At 46.4% G+C, this 22,631-nt stretch overlaps 2 protein-coding genes across 3 annotated transcripts in view; both read left to right on the forward strand.

The window, feature by feature from the left end:
* The first annotated feature begins 506 nt into the window (after positions 1-506).
* Positions 507-21,709, forward strand: LOC111856186 (mitogen-activated protein kinase 14A-like). 2 transcript variants are annotated; one of them, XM_023835933.2, is made up of 12 exons: positions 507-940; positions 7,174-7,303; positions 9,427-9,485; positions 11,404-11,515; positions 11,682-11,711; positions 12,158-12,205; positions 12,307-12,421; positions 12,760-12,831; positions 15,230-15,309; positions 17,073-17,151; positions 17,238-17,411; positions 19,751-21,709. In XM_023835933.2, the coding sequence occupies exons 1-12, from the start codon at positions 822-824 to the stop codon at positions 19,819-19,821; spliced, it is 1,089 nt and encodes a 362-aa protein (XP_023691701.1). In that variant the 5' UTR covers positions 507-821; the 3' UTR covers positions 19,822-21,709. The 2 variants fall into 2 exon arrangements, with proteins under 2 accessions (XP_023691701.1, XP_023691700.1); XM_023835932.2 differs by lacking the exon at positions 15,230-15,309 and adding an exon at positions 14,521-14,600 and having other exon boundaries at positions 508-940.
* A 377-nt stretch (positions 21,710-22,086) lies between these two features.
* The window catches only part of LOC111856189 (SRSF protein kinase 1-like), a 31,037-nt gene continuing 30,492 nt past the window's right edge, over positions 22,087-22,631 (forward strand). The window contains exon 1 of the mRNA XM_023835937.2: positions 22,087-22,265. The gene's annotated coding sequence lies outside the window, so the exon portion shown is untranslated. The remainder of the gene's footprint in view (positions 22,266-22,631) is intronic.

Raw genomic sequence — 22,631 nt, forward strand, 5'->3', positions numbered from 1 at the left:
CTTAAGATTCACAGTAATTGTTATACTACGTTATATGTATATATAGTCAAATGCAACTCAGTGATATTTTAAAAAGTTCCCAAGTTTAACCGATGACTGAAGAAAAATAATAATCATCTATAGATTTTTTAGTGTTCCATTGATTTGCTGGACGAGAGAATCTGGTGTGACCAAATGTATGGGCTACAGAAAGTGTTCAGGGAGAGTTGCATCCCCAGCGTGATCTCATTTTATTTTATGTTCGGTTGCAAGGTATTCTAGTTCTTTTTTTAGACACAATCAAAAGTTGCCCCCATACCACTAGATTTTCAAACCTGATTATTTAAATGTGACAATCGCTTGAGCATCAAATTTCTCTTGTACATATAAACTGATTTAATATTCTCATGTGTGGGGGATAATTTATTGCATTACTAGTGTTCATAACCAAAAAGTTCTTCATAGGAAGTGGACGACGAAGACTCCCCAGCCGGACTAGGTCACGTTTAATCGCGTGCAGCTCGCGCGAGACGTGATGCTTGGAGCGCGCGGTGACGATCCGGACACGCCATGCAGGACTGATTCCGCATCAGGGGATTCACGCTGGATGTGGCTTGATCGGGGATCTGCTCGCACATTTGCCGGCAGATAGTCGGCTGTACCTATTAAAACTGTGTCACGTTCGATTAGCCCGCGATATAAAGTTTTCCGCTTTGTCTTGTCGGTGAACTTTTTTTTGCACTATTTTGCGTGCTCGTGTGCAGAAGTAGTGTGCTCGATTTAAGGGATCTCAGAAGTTAAAGTTCGCCTGCTGTTGTCGTGGGGCTGAGTCTTCTGCAGGAATGTCGCAGAAAGAGAGACCCACTTTCTACCGACAGGATCTCAACAAAACCGAATGGGAGGTTCCGGAGCGCTACCAGAATCTGTCCCCAGTCGGTTCTGGTGCTTATGGATCTGTATGGTAATGCACTCACTTTTACATTTAATGTAACACGATTGCAGAATTGTCGCGGAGCAAAGTGAAAATGAAGTGTAAACCGCGGGCCTGAATTGCACTTAGATTAAAAAAAAACTCTAAATAGTAAATGCAGGCCCGCGTCGGCGTGGAGGGCAGTCAGCTTGTCATCGTTATAAACTCGGCTAGTTAAGTTCATTGTTTATTGGTGTTTTGTTAACAGGTTGCTTGAACCACTTGAACCGAACTAGTTGCATCGCAATGTGATATAGTGTCGCTTCCGACAAGCTCACTCGTTCGATTAGTTGTTACTTCCGATCTCCCTGTTTGCTTTTTTTCTTGCGCGTACTATACTAGTGTTTATAGGTATAGGGATTAAAGTTTTCTTATTATTGAGCTCACTGACTTTTACCGGAGTTTGGTTGCGCTGTTAGCTTTGTTTCTGGGCAGACATGTGATTAAGCCCCTGCTCGACGCAGAGAAAGCAGGAAGCTAATTGCAAATAAACATACTTGGAGGCAGTATTTTTAGGAGCAAGGATATGAAAATGGTGCTTTACTGGGGCGTTTGGACATTGGGACTGGCCGCGATCTTTGCCTGAGGCTGAGCTCAAGTGCCCCATGTCGCCTGCTATTGGTGCCATTTACGGGACAGAATGTTCCGTTTTGTCCCGCTAACTGACGATTTCATGCTTATCTGCACAGGAATACGCTTTCCCGTTTGGAAATGTCCGTTTCGAGTAAAGCTTTTTTAGTTCCAAAGTGAACAGTATAAAATGTCTGTTGGGGAATTAGTCTTAATCGGTGGTGAGGTTTTCTTTTCAAAATGTCAAGTGGCGGTTAAAGATATCACTTCTTGTTTTTGAGTTGCCTGATTTGTCACAGTGGATGCATTGATTTAGAAAATAGATAAAAATATATATTCCTACCAGATTTCTCAAAGGTCTATAATTAGACATAACAAGTAAGGCATCGTCTGTGTTTATTTAGTCAGTGTTGTTTCTCAACACTCCTTTTCCTCAACACTTGTCCTTTCGTGTTCACCTTTGATAAGCCTACGTTAGTCGTTTCCTCGGTGCATTTTATTATTTTCCACCGTAACAAGATATATGGCTGCTTTGTAAACGGAGCCCGTCCTTATTGTGCATGCCGTAAGCATGTGTTGATGTAAGACTGCACAATGATGTAACCCCAGTTTGCCCGCAATGAATCATTGCTTCACATTTAGGTAGCTTACAGGACCGCCTTCTTTAGTCATGCTCTTTTAATGACATGCATTTTGCAAAGATTTGGGGGCTTTTTCCTATGAATCTTGGCAGTTTAGAGAGTTTCCCAAGAAAGCACTGATTGCATGGGTGAACGTTTGTGTTTCTCACTCACAGAGGAAAAGGGGAGCCCTGTCCTTCTCGTAAACACAAGGCAGCAATTGCGACACAGCCAGAATCCATTTTTATATGACAGATCGGTTCCCTTTCTTCTGTTCTTCTGAAAGTGGGACTTTTTCTGAGAACAATTTGTGCAAGAGCCCGTTGTGAGATTTGAGATGTGAATTGTAGCACAAAATGCTATGGATCTTTTGAATAATCCCCCTCCCCCTCCTCCAATCTGTTCATTCCTCATGATCTAGGGGCAGATCCCCCTTGTCCCCATTGAGGGAGTATCTTGTTTGTTCAGTGTTACAGAGGCAGTTATAGAGACGAGCATGGGATAGAGCACTGCAGTGGCAGACTGGTGTGTCTTTTATAACCTCCTGGACAGTTCTTCAATACTGCACTCTGACCATGCTGCACACTAAGCACAGTCTAATCAGCTGCTTCTCCCTCTGAATGCTTGGTCTAAACTGGTCTGATGGATCTCTGTTTCCTGGTAATAGTTTGCAGACTCTCTCTGGGGGAAAATACCAACTTTCCGGCTGTGTCTCGAGGCTCGTAGGTCCGGGTGTAATGGTAGCTAAGCAGTGGTCGCGAGTGGTCATATTAAGCACGCAGTCTTGAATCTGTGCAGCATGTTTGCCAATGTCAAGCAAAGCACTCCCTCTTGTTTAGCGAGGGAGGCAGGCATCATAAATATCACAGCGGGAAAACCATGCTGGTAGTGGGTGCAGTGAGTTCTGCCTTGTCCCGTCCAAACGGTGGTGGGGAGTTTGCAGCGTTGGCTGTAGGTGACTCATACTGTTGGGAGTTTAATCTCTCTTTGTGGGGTGGGGCTTAGCCTTTGTAGGCTGAGGGAGTCTTCAGCCATGCTTCCTTATACATATCCTAACACATCCTAGGAGCCATTTAGTATCCTGGGTGCCACAGGTGGGTGTCCTTCAAGCAGTTTCCTGGAAAGACAAGCTCTGACTTTAAAACACTCGCCAGTTATTTTGAGAGTGCAGTCGGCCACAGCCGGCGATCTCGGAGACGCCATAATGTTAATGATTCTCCTACTAATTTCCTTTCTCTGTTTTAACTCAACCGGTGAAGCAAATATAGGGTAATGAAAGGGCTGTAATATCGTGCTAGGCAACCTTATTAGCCGGGCTGAGTTTCGTATCCACCCTGGTGCTTACCAGCTTTGCCGCCTAATTGGATCGCTTGTTCTGTATCTGTTTTCCTTCCCTTGGGTCCCATCCGGCGTTTAGTTGATGACTTCCCCTTTCCCCTAAACCATCCTGAACTATTTTTCAACGGGAAGCTGTGAGTGGAGGTTTGTTCCACCTCAGTGTTTCCACCACACATGCTGCTAGCGTTCAGTGGAAGATACATCACAACCAGTTGGTAAGCGCAGCATCTGTTGGGTTCTGTGTTTTACGCAAGTTGTGACAACGGCGTCACGCTGTCCAGCCTTGACCACCTACAGTATTTTTTACCGTACGTGCGCGTTTGCATCTTGCAGGCTTTCTGAAGGGACATCAAGCCACCTTCTCCCACAGGAGATCCCAGGACATTCTTCCGCTTTCCCTTTTGTTGTCATTGTGGGATCGTCAGTCAAGCTTTTTGAGGAGGGGGGCTGCTGTGTAGCTCAACGGGTTATGGTGTTGTAATCGAAAGTTTCCAGGTTCAAATACTAGAGATGGGCGATCCACATTTTTTCAGTTCCAATCCGATTCCGATACACAACTGCCAATACCGATACAGATTCCGATATAAGAGCTCTTTTTACTTTGTAATACTTTATATATTATTTTTTCGAGCTAGTAAATAAAGATAGAAAGAATGAATGACAAAAAATATTTAATTAGGCTACTACAAGCATACATAATGTAGCTGTTGTTCCACCTCGTTTGTACGTCTTGTTTGAAGCGTTTTTGAGGCATTTGCAGTTCAGTATGAATATCTTCAAAGCAGGTATACACAAGTGGCGAATGCTTAAAATTTTAACACAATTTTTCTCCCATTGGCGTCAGCTCAGTTACACTTTTGTTGCGATGGCAGCCCCTCTTGTATCACAAGCTGCAGCGAGTTCGCAAAACAGTCCAAGTTAGCGACTCCCAAATCATCCATTGCTTTGTTTTGTCTAGCAGTTGTGTGCGCTTTGTTAAATGGTATTGTCCATTAAACACTATTCCCACCTCAAAACTTTATTTTACAAAGATTGCAAATCGCTGTGATACTTTTTTCTGTTAAAAGTGTATAATAGTCCCAGATCGTCACGTCTTATCTTACGCTCCTCGTACTGTGAAGGGTATGCGCATGACATCATAGCAGGCGGACGTCACTGTACTCACACCCACTGAGTGGCAAAAAAGACTGAGGGGCAGCGATAGCGTTTGATTTGAATGCCGCGAAAAACACATGTAAAATGGGAAAGAGCTGTCGTGCGATTGATTGCCAAAAACTAAATAAGTAAGTATAAGCATGGCTGACCCGATCCATCAAATAGGTCTGGATCGGCGCCGATACCAATCCAAATATCGGATCGGTGCATCTCTATCAAATACCGGGGGGGGGGGGCAGAGTGGTTTCACCATTGCGCCCCCACCCCCCGAGCAAAGCTCTTAACCCACTTTTATTTTTGTGGAGAAAAGCGTCCCATTTTAAATGGCCCCTTTGGGACCTGGCCTCGGTGTTCCTTCAGCGGCATGTTTCCGGGACATTCCCGAACTGATAATGCTCCGGCCTCTTTCTGTCATACCAAAGTCCGCGGCCCGTCTTTGCCGGTGAGATTCCAGCCGGGAAGGTCATGTCGGCTCTTGGTGAGGTTGCAAGGAGGCATAAATTCATTTTTTTCTGTCAGTGTAAAGTAGTGTGTTTCCTTCTTTCCGCTGTGCTATAAATCATTTGGTAAGAGCATTTTAGAGCTGAGCTGCGTGTTGTTTACTGAAATAAGCATTTACAGCGGCTGCTCCCCTAATGTAGCTGTGTTTGTGCTCTGTTGGGCACTGTACAATTTAATCACTGCACCTCCTGCCCTCAAATACTCTGCATTGTATTGCCTCTCCTTCGGCTTCGCCCCTCCCTATCGTCGCAGTTTTGTTTTTGATTCGCGCTTCATTTGAAGGTTCCTCAGTAAATATCTATGGAATTTCCAAGGTATCTTGGCTGATATCTTTGGACATTAAATCTCAGTCAGGACTCTGCGTGTATGAATATCGAAAAATGGATCACAAATGAGCCCCTCCCCCCCAATCCAGACGCATGCCTCAGTAATGGTAATACTCTTAAGCTTAGTGTCCTTCATCACTCTGCATTTAAAGTTGAATAATTCAGGATTTTCAGAAGAGAGTAAGGGCAGTCTGTTTTTTCTTCAAGGCACAGTGTTGTCTCTGTTAACATTAAAAAGGCATTTTAATAATCAATTTTTGCCAAGTATGAAATTTCTGGTTGGATTAGCTTTTGACGTCTGTTTCCCATGGCTTTGTGTTCCTAGTGAGTGAGCACACAGACTCAGTCAGTGTCAGGATATGCTTCTGTTCCGTGTATCGGGTGATGGGGCCAGCCGGCTGTGCAGTTCAGGTGCCGTTCACCTGTTTTCCTCTGCTTGCCTTTGGCTTGGGCTGTCTGTCACTCCTCCAGGGCACTGGCCAAGTTGTCAAGTTTTTGCTGTGTGATTCAGGCTGCAGTAATCCAGCCCTGAACTCCGTGTACGTGCCCTGACAGGTATCACACTGCAGCGCCTTTGTGAGACGTGGGCACCTGCAGGCTTTGGGTGTTTAGGCCTGTGGCATGGGAGCTGTCGCAAGCGACTGGGTTTGGAGGGTTGTTCTCCCTGCTCTCTTGTGCCAGGGGCCCCGGTTACTGCCCCCTGCTCTCTTGTGCCAGGGGCCCCGGTTACTGCCCCCTGCTCTCTTGTGCCAGGGGCCCCGGTTACTGCCCCCTGCTCTCTTGCGCCAGGGGCCCCGGTTACTGCCCCCTGCTCTCTTGCGCCAGGGGCCCCGGTTGCTCGTTACACTCCTGCTGGATCAGAGCCCACTCCCTTGTGAGGGTCGTGACTCCTGAAGATGTGGGTGCCCCATCTGGGTTTATGTCACTTTCACTCCGGTTGGGATGCCGGCAGCGAGGGCTGGCCGTCTTTCAGAGGCTATCCGTTGTTTACTCAGAGGCTCCGCCCAAGGCGTCCTTTTCATGCTTTCTGGGAATGTCATGTGACACAAAAAGAAATTGGTCTGCCAGTATCAGTATAACCCATCTGAGGCTAAATTAGCTGCCAGTCGCTGGCCTGAATTAGATGGCTGAGCGCAGCAGCCTGTTAAATACTTAAACAAAGATGTCTGAACTTGTCACCCTTGCGAAAATGACTTTCTGCCGTCCCCGTCTCACCATTGCTATACCTTCAAGTCGCACGGCCGTCTGTTCAGGTCGCCGGCAGTCTTTGGTGAGAGACGTCTGGGGGAAAAACAGCCTCCCCCATCATCCCTGACTCTGCCCTGGTCGTGGAGCTTTGCTCTCAGGATGCAGGACTTGCCGTCTCCGCAGATTTTTTTTCTCCCCCTGTTGCTTTTGTGCATCAGGCCGGTGATGTCGTCTCAGAGTTATTTGAAGTGTTTCCTCACAGTGCGCTTCCGAAATTAGTGTGGTGCCTCCCGAAAGGCGTCTGTTAAGGGGCTTTCCCCGGAAGTTCTGTGGTCTGGTGTGCAGGGTGGTCTGGGTGACCCTGTAAAATTGTCGCCGGTCTGCTATTTCCAACCTTTGCGGCTGGTTGGTTTGTTTGCTAAAACGCTGAGGCATAGCACAAAGTGAACCAGGGACTTTTTTAAACATACCTCCTCCGGCCAGCTCGACCTGTAATGACCGCACCCCCCCCCCCCCTTTCCTCCAGCTCAGCCTATGACGAGAAGATGAGCCTGAAAGTCGCTGTGAAGAAGCTGTCCCGCCCCTTCCAGTCTATCATCCACGCCAAGCGGACCTATCGCGAGTTGCGGCTCCTCAAGCACATGAAGCACGAAAATGTGAGTCGAGGCCCGCGTCACATGACTGCGTATGACCTCACACTCTTCTCTCTACCAACTCCTGTGCTGAATTGCGCCCCTGGTGGCACTTGAGGGAAATACTCTGCCCAAGATTCTCCTAGAGGCTTTTCCCTTTGATCTTTTGTTGTTGTGCTTAGATGGATTGCAAAGGGTCCACAGTCACGCTTCACATCATTCCATCATCATATTTACTCACCAGGTTGTTATATCCTAACAGTCTTCATCACTTTTTTCTTTAATTCTAGAACCAGATTCATGTAAAATGTCTGGTTAGGATTATGTTTTGGGGAGATGGTGAGCACAAGGGGGCAAGTTGGTGACTGTGTCTCCTCTGCAATTTCCCCCCACAAACAGTTCCTCTTCTAACTTCCCCAGCGCCATGTAACAAGGGATGGCATCACTGTACCCAGCGCACTGTCTGGCAAGGTCGAACAGGGGTGCCTGCATGCAGAACTGCTCACTGAGCCCCCCCCCCCCTCCACACACATACACATAGTCACTTTTTCAAGGGACGGTTTTCAGCAGAACACGGAGTTCGCCTCGATCGGTCGTTTTATAATCATTCCCACACACAGGAGATGACCTCGACGCTTGGGTGGAAACCGCAGGCTGGGATTGTCCAAATACCCCACCCCCCCATTCCAGTTTACATAAAGCTCTCCCTCTGTGGGGGTGTTCAGTCTGAAACATATTTGTGATGAGACATTTTCCTGGCAGAGCGTTTGAATAGCAAAGCAGAGCCAAACAGGAGAATCTGAAATGGGAGGGTCTATTTTTACCCTCCGCGTTTCATTAGCTGATGTGTTTATAACAGTGTTGTTACTTTTTACGTGGTTAGATGTATTTTTCTGAGGTTAATGTGGCTCCAGCTATATAGCGTTTGGGAAAGTTCTCCATCTCGCGTCCCAGTTGTGCTGCTGGGTTTCGAACCCACAGCTTTCCTGCAGCCTGCCGCCTAATCCCGCGATCTCTCAGGAATGTCGGAAACGGTCTTGCTGGCTGCTGCTGCTCTTTATCTCCCAGCGCAGCTCTCTGTGCACGAACGACTCAGCGGAGCTCGAAGTCACATTTATCGCGATTGTAGATGCCGCCGCAGCACCTCTGCCCCGTAACGTGGATTTGCGTATGTTGTGAAAACACGGTAGTCCAGTGTAAAGTGAGACCGCATTGACGTGACGTGAGTGCATCACTTACCCAAAGTGTCCTGTTTTCTGTTTGGAAGTTACACCAAATGGCGGGAGCTTGCAGAGTGTAGCGCTGCTTTTGCCCACTTTCCAGTTCCCTGATGACAAGATAATGAAAATGACGGTTTATTTGCCATTTGTACAAGTACTTTCAAATGTGGTAGTTTTTGCATATTCCATCTTGTTCTCCTTTGAGAGAGACACACGCACACATGCGGACACACACACAGAGCTGTGGAAAAGATTAAGAGAACACAACAAAATGTTTAGTTTCATTTCTCAGTTTATGGGTTTCCTTCTGTGTAAGATACACATTTTTTTTTGTAAACTCCAATAGGGCTCTTCCCTGCTTCTCATTAATGAAGGGCTGCTTCCTTGCTTTTTGAGACTTCAGTCCTGCTTCTCGAAGCCTGTTATGAACTTTGTCCCAGCAGTGCGCTTTCACACCACTTAAATGTTTCCCATTCTTTTTGAAGGTCACTTGATGTCACCCTCCGATTCATGAGGCACTGTTGGATAAGTTGACGGTCATCTCTGCCATTAGAAAGTCGCTTCTGCCAGCAGAACCATGATCAAACCAGTATTTAAAGATGCAGATTTTAAAAAAATATTGAGTGATCTCTCAATTTTTTCTAGAGTTCCGCTGGTTGGGGATCTGTGTGGGACACCTTGGGTTCAAATGTCGTGTCATGCCTTTAACCCAAAGTTCTCCAGGGATGCAGACTGGCCGCTTCAGATGAGGAATGCTGCAGATTTACCATGGGCATATTATTTAAAAACATGCATAGATTTTTTTTTCCGTCTCTGGCACAGACAAAGGTGGCCACTAAATAAGTAAATGACCTGTGTGATGCTGTGTGACGCGGCGCTCTGGCCTTTGATGGCGCCATTAACGCATGCGGCGTCTGTGTGTTACAGGTCATTGGCCTGCTGGACGTCTTCACACCCAGCACCAGCCTGGAGGAGTTCAGTGATGTGTGAGTATCACACTGCCACCGCAGAGAGTGTGCCAGGGAGCTTCTGGCCAGATTCTGCGGGCAGAGGGTGGAAATCGCCGGAAGGGGGGTCTCCTGGTGGGAGACTGCAGAGCCGAGGCCTCTGGGCAGTGGAGCAAGAATATGGGGGGGGAGTGATGACTCTGGCTACTTCCTGCTCCAAGCCTGTGTCTCTGTTTGTCAGTCTGTGTGTGTCAGTCTGTGTGTCTGTATTTACCGCACTGTGGAGACCCAATGTCCCCACTTTTTAGTTTTCTGGTGCCCACTATATAAGCCTCAATTTAATAAATATGCATGATTACAATCAAAAAACTGTAATAGCCATAAATCCTGTGTTTTTGTTTGGTTACTTATGGTTAAGATTAGGGCTGGTTAGAGGTTAAGGTTTCTTACGTAGGAGAGTTGCCACAATGATAGGAATGCCTGTCTCTGTGTCTCTGTCTGTCCGTCATTCTCTGGAGCCTGGCCCTGTAGGGACTGCACATTTGTAGTGAGCATCCTCCAAAGCAGAATCCTCACTCCCCAGATGCGTCTCTAGGGCTGGCCCCTGTCTCTAGGGTATCCTGGCCCTGATTCCTGTCCCGAGGGTGTGGTTGTTTGTCTGGGTGTCTGACTGGTATTCTGGCCTCCTCCCAGAGTGTGTGTGTGTGTGTGTGTGTGTGTGTGTGTGTGTTCCGTGATTCCGGGGATAGGCGGCAGGTTTGTAATGTGATGCATGTAAGCATGCCGTGCTGAGTCGTTGCCGGGCAGCAAGTTATGCACGGTTCCTGTTTCCATGGTGACCACATCACCGTCCTGTCTTTCCATGAAGGCTCAGAATTACCTGCAGGTGTGTCGTGAATAACGCTGGCATCCTCTTATGACAGCGGGTGAGGAGGAGACACAGGGGAGGACTGGTGTGGGGGGGGGGGGTTGGCTGGGACCTTGGTAGCTGGGGGGGTTCTGGCTTATCTGCCCGTGGAACATCCCTCCCACGGTAATGAATTTGAGATGGGGGGTGGTGGAGAATACGGCTGAATTCACTGTATTAGAATGAAAGGAATCTGGACAGGGAGGAAGTGCAAGGTATCCTGTAGGATAGGCCAGTGAAGAACCGGTTTTACCTGGCTGGTGTCTGCGCAGGGCGGGGGCCCCTGACACACGCATCTACCTGCACACGAGACCGCATGCTCACATGCCGGGATTTCACCATCTGGAATGGGCACGTGCCACAGTAAATTTGCGGTACTGGTGCTTGCCGGTGAGCATACCGGCCACGCCCAAGGCTGTGTGCATGCATCCCGGCAGGAGAGGGCTGGGCTTGGCCCGCAGGAGGCTGCTCCCGCAATCTCCCCCACCCTGACTCACTGGGTGCCTCCTGCCACCCCTCCCCCCGGAATGTACCCCTGGACTGTACGGTTACTTTTTAAAGAGTCTGTGCAGCAAATGACCCCAGTACCACAATGTAAGGTCACACGGTGAACACGGCCTGAGCGGGATTCTCTGTCCTCCCATGCGGAACCCAAATGAGGTCCCATATCCCATCTAAGGGGAGCGTGGCTTTTAACCCCAATTTCACACTGACCGACCGGCTGCTGCTGCTTAATTCATACCAGAATTTAATACAAGAAGTCTGGGGATAGGGCCTATGACCAGGGTAGATCTGATCATCTGAAATGAATGGATATATATATTTTTTTAACATTGATAATCACTCCCTACCCTTGGTTAAGCCCCCCCCCCCCGTTTGCTGATTATCGTGAAACCCTCCCCTCGTCACTCGCTCTGTATGTTTCACCGTTACCTCGCCACTGTATTACCTGTAAATGGTGTGATGATGCTGTCTGATAAATTGCCGTACAAACCCTTGATTCTGTCCCCCTGGAAACGTCATGTGTCTCCTCGTTTGATTGGCTGGCAGGTACCTGGTGACCCACCTGATGGGGGCTGATCTGAACAACATCGTCAAGTGTCAGAAGCTGACCGACGACCACGTCCAGTTCCTAATCTATCAGATACTGCGGGGATTAAAGGTGTCAGATCCCGCCGCGTGTGTGGGAATGGCGCCCCCTGTCTGTCACCCACAGCATTTGCCACTCGCCCCTCTAGCTGCCGGCTTTGTACACGAACATCAGATGCTGTGTCGCTTTCTAAGTGATCTGCTCTGTGCGTTTAATCTGCCCTCTCTCTCCCTTGCAGTACATCCACTCAGCGGACATCATTCACAGAGTAAGTTGGTGATATATTGTTATAATTTCTTCTTTGGCGGAAGCCACAGAAAACGGAGGAGGTTTTTTTTTTTTTTTTAGTCCTTTTTTGAGGGTTGATTCACTCGCTGTGGGGTTTGCCTGCGCTCTGCAGTTATTAATAACTGATTTTCCTCGTCATGTAATGGATGTGTGACACACTTATTTAACAGATTTAACGTGCATTTTCTTTGGAGAAAGTAGGGTCAGATAGTCCCACTTGGGGGTTATGTGAAATGGTAAAATCATTTAGGATCTGAACTGACAAACTTCTGATCATCCGCACGGCGTCCTAACCCACTGAGTCACGTGCCTTTTAACAGGCGTAGCTGACGCGGTGGTGGTGGTTGGGAGGGGTGCGGAAGGCCGTGACGGGGCTCTGATAGGCGGAGGGGCCTGATCTCACATTGCATCTCCGTCGTCTTTCAGGACCTGAAGCCCAGCAACCTGGCTGTGAACGAGGACTGTGAGCTGAAGGTGAGTGTGGCACCGGGCTGCGTTTCCACTGCACCTTATCAGCGGCACCGCCTGGCCCCATCTTCTCATTTTCCTATCTGTGCTACTCTCCTCCGCTGCAGATCCTGGACTTTGGTCTGGCTCGACACACTGACGACGAGATGACCGGCTACGTGGCCACCAGGTGGTACCGGGCTCCAGAGATCATGCTGAACTGGATGCACTACAACATGACAGGTGGGGGGGGGGCGGTTCTCAACTGCTTGGTTGAAACAAAACCATGGTCTGGATTTGTACTTTCTAGACCTGAACTATCCGCCTCTGCAGATTTGTGGCTTAAGTAAACACCAGTGCTGTGTACATTGAATCTGAATATAGCTGCATTGTATTATCTGATTAGTGTGCAGTGCTGGCAGGGTCGGGGTTAAGTGACCTCATGCCCAGAAGCTGGCAGAAGGTTTGTTTGTTTGATTTTGGTATCGTACGTGGAACTCCTGTGTAAACATGCCGCTTGGGATCGGAGCCGCAGTGTTGCCCTGTGACCTGACGGCTTTCTGTTCCTCTCCCGCTGGCAGTGGATATCTGGTCCGTGGGCTGCATCATGGCTGAGCTGCTCACCGGCCGGACGCTCTTCCCTGGAACAGACCGTATCCTTTCTCAGACTGCGTGCCGCTTGGATTCCCTCCCGCCCCCCCCAACCACCCCATCCCTCCCGCAGCCCCCGCTGCCGTCAGTAATGGCACAGACCCACCTCCTCGCGAGTCCTTGAGCACCAGCATTGTTCACGTCACGCATCATGTGACGTTCCAGGCTGGAAGATTTGCAGATATGAGGTGGTTTGGGGAGTTTTTTACCTTGCAATTTACATATACCCAAAGCATTTTAAGACCATTCAGTGTACAAATCCATACAAGTTTGTGTTTTTCCTACACTGGGTTCATAAAACGATTCCAGTATTACTTATTCATTTATTCATTGATATTAAAAATGAGCATCAGAAATTGCCTAACCACCAAAAAAGTTGAGTCAGAATGCCCCGGGAACCAGAAGATGATGTAAATGATCCTTTCTACTCATTTCCTGTTTTCTGTCACACTGCTCTCCCATGTTTTTTAAGGGGGAAAGGTACTATTGAGTTACGGGGCAGCTGAGGCAGCCTGCTCTCCTCTGTCATGTGATGCGGGTGTTTACTTTTCCTCATGGCTGCAAAGTTACATGGGCAAGTGACTCAGCTCACCCCTGTCATGTGATGTGGGTGTTTGCTTTATGGCTTGATGCTTTCAATAACCTGGCCTCAGGACCTGGTGCATGTTTGCTCATGGGAGGGGGGTGAGGGGCCGTCACCAAGGAGGGCATTACACCTCACTGTCCTGTGCCTGCTGCTGCCCTCCACCCCCCCACCCTTTTACTAATGGCTACTTGTTGACTAACCCCTCTCCCAGCACATTACTCACCAGCACCGCCTTGGGTCTGATAACGCCTGCTTCACCAGCTCAGAAATGCTGTCATACTAACCAGCTCTCTTTATGTCCTGCCTCTGGGTCATACGGTGTTTACTGTTTTGAAATGCTCCAGCCGTTTTTAATAATTTATTTTCCGATGCATGGTGTCGAGGCCGTGCAAAGGGGCTGCACTGTCAGCTGTCGTCTTTCAGAAGGCCGTGTTTGCCCCCCCCTCCCCCCCCCACCAAAGTGTAGACTCTACCCTGCTTTGCTAATGCTCTCAGCCTTTGGCTGCCATTGGCACGTCCGCTCGGACGACAGCCGTGCCCCCTCCCTCCCCTGCACTCCCCCACATCCCCCGCCACTGAAGGTGCATCTCCATGCCTTTTTAAGCGCAGGCCTCTCTGTAGACGCCCGTATCCCTCCTCCTGAGCCACCAGGCCCCTTTGTCCAGGGTCTCCAGCTCCTTACATTAGCAGATGTTGCCGTCGCTCAGTGACTGGGCTGTTCTGCTCATCATTGCACCACTCCATTACCTCCCCCCCCCCCCCACCCCTCAGCACCTCCAAGAGTCTTTTTAACCCTTATAACCCTGATATCCATCTTGTTGCCGCGGGGACCTGCTGTTGTACTCGTATGCACACGCACGTTTTTTGGAAAAGCTGGGCAGCATTTTTCTGGGATTTTTCAGGTCTTATTTTTTATTTTTTTTGCACGCACCCTCGTCATCCGCATGGCTTTTTCTTTGCCTCATTCATAATATCCATCAGTGTTGCCCCGCCCTCGTCCGATGGCTTTGATGTCCAGGGCGTCGCCAAGTTCGTGTCCCACCCCCCCCCAACCCCTCCCCTCATCATTTCCTCCCGTGCATTTTCCTTTATGTTGTCCTGATAGATATTGATCAGTTGAAGCTAATTATGCTGCTCGTCGGAACACCAGGGCCTGAGCTCTTGATGAAAATATCTTCAGACTCTGTGAGTCCAGTTTCGCCTCATTACGTTTTTTTGTTCCGCTGTCACTGGATCTCCCCAATCCCGCTGCCGCCGTCTGCTTGCTGGCTGCTCACTTTTGTGCTTGGCAAGCATGCTTTCCATTTCCCTGCCACTTTTCTCTGTCTTCCTGCATGGAGTTTCCTCCGTCGTGTCCGTGGCACATGGGGCTGGGTGCTGTGACGCGATTGTAAAGTGTTGCTGTGAGAGTGACGTTTTGGGGGGAAGGGGTTCTGATGGGAGGTCAATCCAGGCACCCAGATCTCAGGGGTAACATGGCAAATTGAGTGTTTGGACTGGATTGGGTCAGTAGGGACAGCGGATGCTCTGTGTTGGTGCTGATTAGCCCGGTTTTTGTGCTGCAGCCTTCCTCCAGGTAGTCATGCTAATGAAGCATTTCTTAATGAAGCATTTCTTCCCTCATGCTAATTGCATCTTGATCTAGCTGGTGTACTCTTGTCACTCCTCCTTTGGCCCTGATATTTGACCCTGTGGTTTTTACACCCCCACCCCCGGACCGTGGCAGGTGGTGGGTTGCTCTGGCCACGCCCCCCGTGCGGACTTCAGCATGTTTAACATTGCGTATTGTAACCCCTTGACCTGGAGACGCAAAGATATAAACCAGCTCCAGCAGATAATGCGGCTGACGGGGACGCCGCCGGCCTCGCTAATAAGCAGGATGCCGAGCCACGAGGTGAGGAGGACCCTGCCCTCAACGCCGCAGGGGCCACGTGTCACCCTGTCCGTGCCGCCGGCCGCCCGCACCTCCCCAAAGCCAGTCGCCTGCTTCACTGCCCCCAGGCTCCCATCCTTGGGTGCTGTTAGCCCAGCTGCCCCATCCTGCTGGTGTATGTAGCCCAAAGCTACTGCCTTGACACGCCAGGTCACCTCGACGCGGTTCCCGCTCTCACATCCAGCGTGGGCCCCTGCGTTGGCTCTTTTAAAATGGAAGCTGCTTTCTTCATTAACAGCCAGTTTTGGTTTAATATTAGCAGCGGCACAGACAGGGAAACCAGCAATATACATGGCCAAACATTTATACAGCTATGACGTTTATTAGTAACAAATAGACAGACACGTCGATTTACGATATTTAAAGTGCGATGCAATGCAAAACTTGCTGGTAACTGCATGGTTAGTCCTGCTGACAGACCCCACGATATCATATCCATGTCAGCCAATCGTGAGCAGTGGGTGGGATCGGAAAAAGCTGAAAAGTCCATCTCAGGTGGTGCTCCGAAACGATGGTTACCATAGTGATTATGTCGCATATGATGTCATATTGCTAAAACTTTATATTGACAGCTTAAAGCACTTTATGAAAGATGAACTGGGTTTAAGGAACAGATGGGCGATCCACATTTTTTCAGTTCCGATCCGATTCCAATACACAACTGCCGATACAGATTCCGATACAAGAGCTCTTTTTAGTTTGTTGTACTTTATATATTAATTTTTTAAGCTAGTAAATACAGATGGAAAAATGTATGACAAAAAATATTTCATTAGGCTACTACAAACATACATAATGTATTGTTCCACCTCGTTTGTTTTAAGCGTTTTTGAGGCATTTGCAGTTCAGTATGAATATCTTCAAAGCAGGTATACACCAGTGGCGAATGCTTAAAATTTTAACAGTTTTTCTCCCATTGGCGTCAGCGCAGTTATACTTTTGTTATAGTGAGTGCAAATAGGTCTGGATCGGCGCCGATACCGATCCGAATATCAGTATCGGTGCATCTCTAGTTTAAGGAACTGGTTGCGCTGAAGTTCCCCGTCCTGATATACAGTAGCAGAGTTTTGTGACATCGTTCTGAGGGCCCCCAGTGCGCAATGGTAACCTTTTAATTCATTCCCAAGAGGTGCATGTCTTACTTTGGGAAAACTCGTCCCAGCCAGGGGTTGCTGGTTTACAGCCAATGCAGTAGCACAGCAGTATGGCAGCAGTAAACCCAGCTTGGTCGGATAGAGTTCCTGCTCCTTTGAGCCCCATTATCTCTGTTTCCTCTTGTACTCCCTTACTTTCTCCTCCTTGTACACTCTCTGACAAGTCTGTCTGCTCGGCCTGCTGCTGCTTCACTGTGAAGGACCAGCACGACTTCCTGGCTCTCAGCTGTGCTGCTCAGAGGCCTGCATTTTGTACTGAAGCCTGGGAATCGCTTACACCGCCAGTGAGCGTGTAGGGCAGGGGGATTCCCAGCACGTGGGGGCCACAAGCCTCCCTGCGCTCCTCAAATACACTCTACATTGAGCAGTGTGGTTTAATTATGTTAAGAAAATAAATGGTGTTTATGTAAATGAGCTTCTTGCATACCACTGTTTCCAAACCTAAAATCTGGAAATTGTATAGGGGATTGATTGGCTTTTTGGCTGTTTTTAGAAAGTTTGCATAGTTGTGCTTGGTCCTTGCTTGATTTAGTCATCTCTGAACTTTTTTGTGCTCGTTTTTTATTATAGGCCAGAAATTACATCAACTCTCTACCTTACATGCCCAAGAGGAACTTTGCTGACGTGTTTATCGGGGCCAATCCCCTGGGTAAGCACTCAAATGGGATCTGAGCTTCAGCCATCAAATCCAATGTCTTTGTGCTCCGTTTCCACAAACATTTTGTGTGCCCGCAGCTGTGGACCTGCTGGAGAAGATGCTGGTTTTGGACACGGACAAGCGCATTACAGCGGCGGAGGCTCTGGCACACCCGTACTTCACCCAGTACCACGATCCAGAGGACGAACCCGACGCTGATGCCTATGACCAGAGCTTCGAGAGCCGCGAACTGCAAATTGAGGAATGGAAACGTGAGTCAAGCGTGCGAGTGCCGGCGTGTGGTAACGTGCTAGCGTGGTAACGTGCTAGCGTGGTAACGTGCTAGCGTGGTAACGTGCTAGCCTGGTAACGTGCTAGCGTGGTAACGTGCTAGTGGCGCCTAGCTTGGCCTACCCTGCATTGTAAATGGTTCAGTTCACCTTCCCCAGTAAACAGCCACCATTCTGAATAGTAATGCCTGGTAAACTGGCAAGTCTGGGCTGTTCTATGTCATGTCTTGAATTAGGACTGGACGATATGGCAAAAATTTATATCACGATATATTTCTTAATTTTGGTCGATACGATATAATTCCGATATCGATATGGACAATATTAAAAAGCCTCTGGAAAAAACTGCCGAGGACACACACAATGGATGTCTGCAAACTGAATTTGCAAAGTCTATAATACCTCCAGGCTCCTCCTATTAAAATTATATAATTTTTTTTTAAATAAAAACAGTACAAAAAAAATAAGGTTCACTTTTTATTTGTATTTAGCCTTTACAAACAAGAAATGTGAAATAAACTATCAAATAAATAAAACTCTCAGACTCAGCTTATTAACAATAATATATTTCCATTTAAACTAAAACAGGCTGATTATTCATATACTGTATATTATATGATACAGTATATATGTATATCGAAATATCGGAAATGTGTTTAAAAATCGTATCACCGTTATTGAAAAAAATTATATCTCGATATATATTGATATCGAATTATTGTCCAGCCCTATCTTGAATGGACTTGATATTTAAAACCTTTTGTTTTAGGTATGACTCTTCTCATTGCATTTCCAGAGACTTGCTTGTAACTCTCACTAAATCTTGTGGCTTGCGAATAGGGCTGGGTCCCAAACTTCGGTACTTTTGTGGTACCGACCGAAATGTTCCAATCCTGTCGAGGATCGGAAAATTAATTTTCTTTTGGTGCCAAACTCCGATACCCACACAGTAAATCTCAGTATCTGTGAGCTAATAGGCATGCAGCATACTTTGTGTAAAGATCTCGGAGAAAAAACATATGCCCAGAGACAAACTTGTGAACTGGTTCACGTCTATGTTGTTTTTGTAAAAAATGCCTAAGAAATCAAAAAGATTCCTGGCTGCGACCATTTTTGGAAATTTTATAACAAGGAGAACTAGTTCGGTTCACATCGTCGTACATTGCATGAAACATCCAGAGAGCTTGAGAATTGGCATGTATGTGTATGCATGAGCGTGTGAGCGAGATCATCAGAACTTGGTCTGATTCAGCTCCTCAGAGGCACTACTGAGGAGGAGCTTACAGTGATAAATTTGCTGATTGCTTGACCACAAGCACCGGCGCTAACATGGAAGTTTTGTGGAAGAACAGAAAGAAGACAGAGTAGATGGTATTATTTTTGTACCTCAATAAGACTGAATACCTTTTGACTGCGTCTCCAGCCAGCGCCGGCGGTGAAACTTGCTTATTAGCGGGATAACGTTACATTGTTTTTTATTCTGTGGAAAATAAAACTTTTGATCTATTTATTTATTTATGAATTATAAACATGTAGTGGGTCGTATAAGTAAAATCTCAAGTCTCACGCATTGACTGTGAGACACACGCATTTCAACCATTTCACACACTTGGGTCCTTGGGGGCCCATGTTGGTGACCCCTGCTCTAAAGTGTCACGCATTGACCAATGAAACACACGCTGCACCCCTAACAAATGTTACCTTACTCCAAATTTTTGATGAAACTTTGGTAAAATATAAATAAAAGTCTGTGTCCTGTTATGATCGCGATCAATCCTAACCAATAACTAACAAACTTGTTCTAATAAAAGATTAGTGCTGTAATGTTTAATGGATTATTCTTCTTGAAATTGAACATATTGGTATTGAAAAAGGTGTTGCTCAGAAACCGGTTCTGGTACTGCTATCGAAAAATTTTGATAGATGTCAGCCCTACTTGAAACTCACTGAACCTTGTTGCGTCTTTCCTCTGATCCCATAATGATGATTTAATTTATTATTCAGAAGTTTGCTATGGCAGTCTTAGTGGTTTAGCGATGTTAACCAGAACCTGGGGCTCTGTGCTCAGTTCCAGTCGCGTTCCTTGACACGTTTCAAAGGCTTTTGTCTTACCTGCGTTACGGCAGTCCATTTGCAGCAAGGCTAACGTCAACACAGAGTTTCGTGATTCGGACGTTCTCTGGTTTAGAAGATTTGCGCAGGGGTTTGAAATAACACCTGCGACCAGGATTATAAAGTTACGTTACGTGGATTGATATTGAGAATTTATTATTAAGTTGCCGTTATGTCGTCTTAATTCCCCCTTCATTCTGACCCCGCAGGGTTGACCTACGAGGAGGTATTGAGCTTTGAGCCCCCGGTGTTCGATGAGGACGACGTGATGGAGGCATGAGGACCGCAGATGATTTCTCCTCAGATGGGCGTTGTTGAAAACCCCAGTCCCACCCTACCCAGCCCCACCCCCACCCCATTCCTCCACACCCACCCAGGGGCAGAGGGCCTGTTCCTCATTGGACCTTTTCAGGGTGATACATTCAAGTGCCTGTCGTCATTAATTCTTTTATTCTTCCATGAGTTCCTGGGGCAGACGCAACTCTTTCCACAAATTCTTGATTCTGCTCCAAACACACCTTGGACAAAATGCTCCTGTCTGCCTCAAGACAGGGACCAGTGACAGGAAGCCATCACAATACCTTCATCACATCGCCATAACATGTATAATAATGTTTGTCTAAATCTGTTGAGAGCTTGTGAATCTGATCATGTTTTACATGGAAAGATAGTCAGATTTGTGATGTAATTTGCGTGGTGTTATGGCGTGATGTTAATGACAATGTTATTTGGGCATTACGATGATCGCTTCAAACTCGCAAAAAAAAAAATACCGCTTTACAACTTCATCGCTTTTGGAATGACCACTTTCACTGCCAGAATCAGTTGAATATTAGAATGTAATTCAGTATACAGAGCCACTGTTTGTTCCATGGGATTTAGGAACACCTCCCTAATTAGGGTACATTAAGAGGATTTGTCTGGAGCAATACTCATATTACTTGTGTCCTCAATCTGCTACAATGATTGAGGATTGGAAAAATATTCTGGTGGTGAAAGCATGTCTCAGAATCCAAATCGATACTTTTGCCTCACTGGTCATAAGCCATATATATTTAAGGTACATACTGAACTTGTGAATTCTTGATGCGTATTGGTGGTGGTTGGTTGGGTGGGGAATCATGTTTTGTTTCTTGTTTAGTTTGGATTTTAGGTATTAAGTCCAGGTATTACGGAGCAGTTATTTATCCTCCTACCACAAATATTGTAAAACGCTCATTACCTGGTTAAGCCTAGCTCACAATGAATGTGTTCACTTTGTGTCTGGTGTTGACCAGTGACCCCCTAGTGGTAGGGAGGAGCACTTTGCCCCTTGTGACCTGTTATATTGTCCTGTCTGCCCTATGATAGGACATTACTGTATCTCCGACATGGGTTAAGTAAACTTTAAACCAAGGTTCTTTTATCATATCACGATGACCATTTCACCTGTGGCTTGAGTTTGCTTTTTTTTTTTTCTTTTTTTCTTTTCTTAATCCTCATTGTTTTTGAGCCACGGTTACGTAGTTAGAACATTAATGACTTGGGTAAGTTTCCTCCTCCATAATGCAAAGCCCACCTGCCCTTTGTCTGAGCAGAAGGCCGACTTCTGTAATTCTGTTCCTCTCCTCAGTTGTACTTCCTCCATTTAGGAAACAATCAGGGTACAGCTGTTGAGAAACTCGTCAATCTGAGCCACTGCCCTTTATTCTGAAAGAGCTGATTAGTTGCGTTTCCGTGTCGTCGAAGCGTAAGGCACTCACCCAAGATTCGGCCCCTCAACTATGACAATAGGTTCCGGATGTACATAAGTATCCGTTAAAGCTTTTAAAAACATTTTATTCTATTGGCTGTGTGTTGATGATGTGATATTACTTGATTCCAAGTAATACTGTATTGCATGTGTCTTTGTGTGTTTTGCCTGTGTGTTTGTGTGAGCCTGTTTTCAGGAGACGAGGCGGTAATGGTATCACAAATGTAATATGATATGAACAGTAAAATAAATTACAATATTTATAGCCTTAAAGAGAATGGACAGGTCTAGACATTTTTTCTTCCTCTGTTAGAACCTGCTATTATATGAGATGGTAAGACCACGTTTTGCATTCATAACTCCTCTGTACACTGAGAATAGTGACCTGTAAATAGCACTGTTAAGAAAAATAAAGACATATTTTTAAAAACTAAAATTTGCAGTTGTCCATGTCATTTTTCTAGGCAATAACTATATTTAAAAATTACACCAGCACACCCCAGCCCAACCCAGTTCAATGATTAGTTGTACTGAACAAGTTGTCTTGCGCTTGTAGATGTTAGGCATCCAGACTTAAAAGTGAAAATGTTGAAATAACTCGTCTGTATTTTAAGACTTGTAAAAATATTTCTAATGAATATAGACGTTTATATCTATCTCCTTTGTCAGAAAAAGATGTCTTGGTTTATTGTCATCGTCACCTTGCACTGATAGGTAGTATCCGGAAACGGTATTAGGGAAGACAGCTCGTGCAGCTGCACTGCTCCCCCTAGAGGCCACCGGCCATTAGGGCCCTGAACACCTGGGAGACGTTCGGCTTTCCGTTTTCTTCTGCTGTAGTCTTGTCGTACAATAATGTTTTACCATTAATTTTCTAATTCTTATATGAATTAGAAACATTTTCATATGAATACGAATTGGCCATAAACTCTCGACACCCCAAATCAATCGGTGTTACTAAAGGATCCGAAAACGACAAAAAGGCTTCACAGGTTAAATTTAGTTGTATTTACGCTAGGGAATAATTAAGTGGATCGTTAAATATTTTAATAGCACTAAACCAAACCATTACCACACATACATGTGTAATTAATTAAAGGTTAAAATCCTAATACATCATTTGTAAAATCCTAATACGTTTTGTAATTTTGCACTGTGATTGAACATGGCTGAGGACCCGGAATTAGTAGTAATCTGAAAGTGTAAATACATTTTCTGGGGTAAATGCTGGACTGAGATTAAAAATTGGTCCTGGACTTTTGCCCTGACAGGCCTTGTGATGACAGTGAGTCATCAAAAATGTGGGGTCTTCTTAAACTTGACCATTATTATTATTATTATTGTTTTATTATTATTAT

The sequence above is a fragment of the Paramormyrops kingsleyae genome, chromosome 8, assembly GCF_048594095.1.
Source record: "Paramormyrops kingsleyae isolate MSU_618 chromosome 8, PKINGS_0.4, whole genome shotgun sequence".
Lineage (NCBI taxonomy): Eukaryota > Metazoa > Chordata > Actinopteri > Osteoglossiformes > Mormyridae > Paramormyrops > Paramormyrops kingsleyae.

Bases quoted from the DNA above. Each gene is read 5' to 3' on its own strand.
- LOC111856186 (XM_023835933.2), top strand. From the start codon at position 822: ATGTCGCAGAAAGAGAGACCCACTTTCTACCGACAGGATCTCAACAAA. The intron at 7,304-9,426 runs GTGAGTCGAGGC...TGTGTGTTACAG, and splicing joins AGCACATGAAGCACGAAAAT to GTCATTGGCCTGCTGGACGT. The intron at 11,516-11,681 runs GTGTCAGATCCC...TCTCCCTTGCAG, and splicing joins AGATACTGCGGGGATTAAAG to TACATCCACTCAGCGGACAT.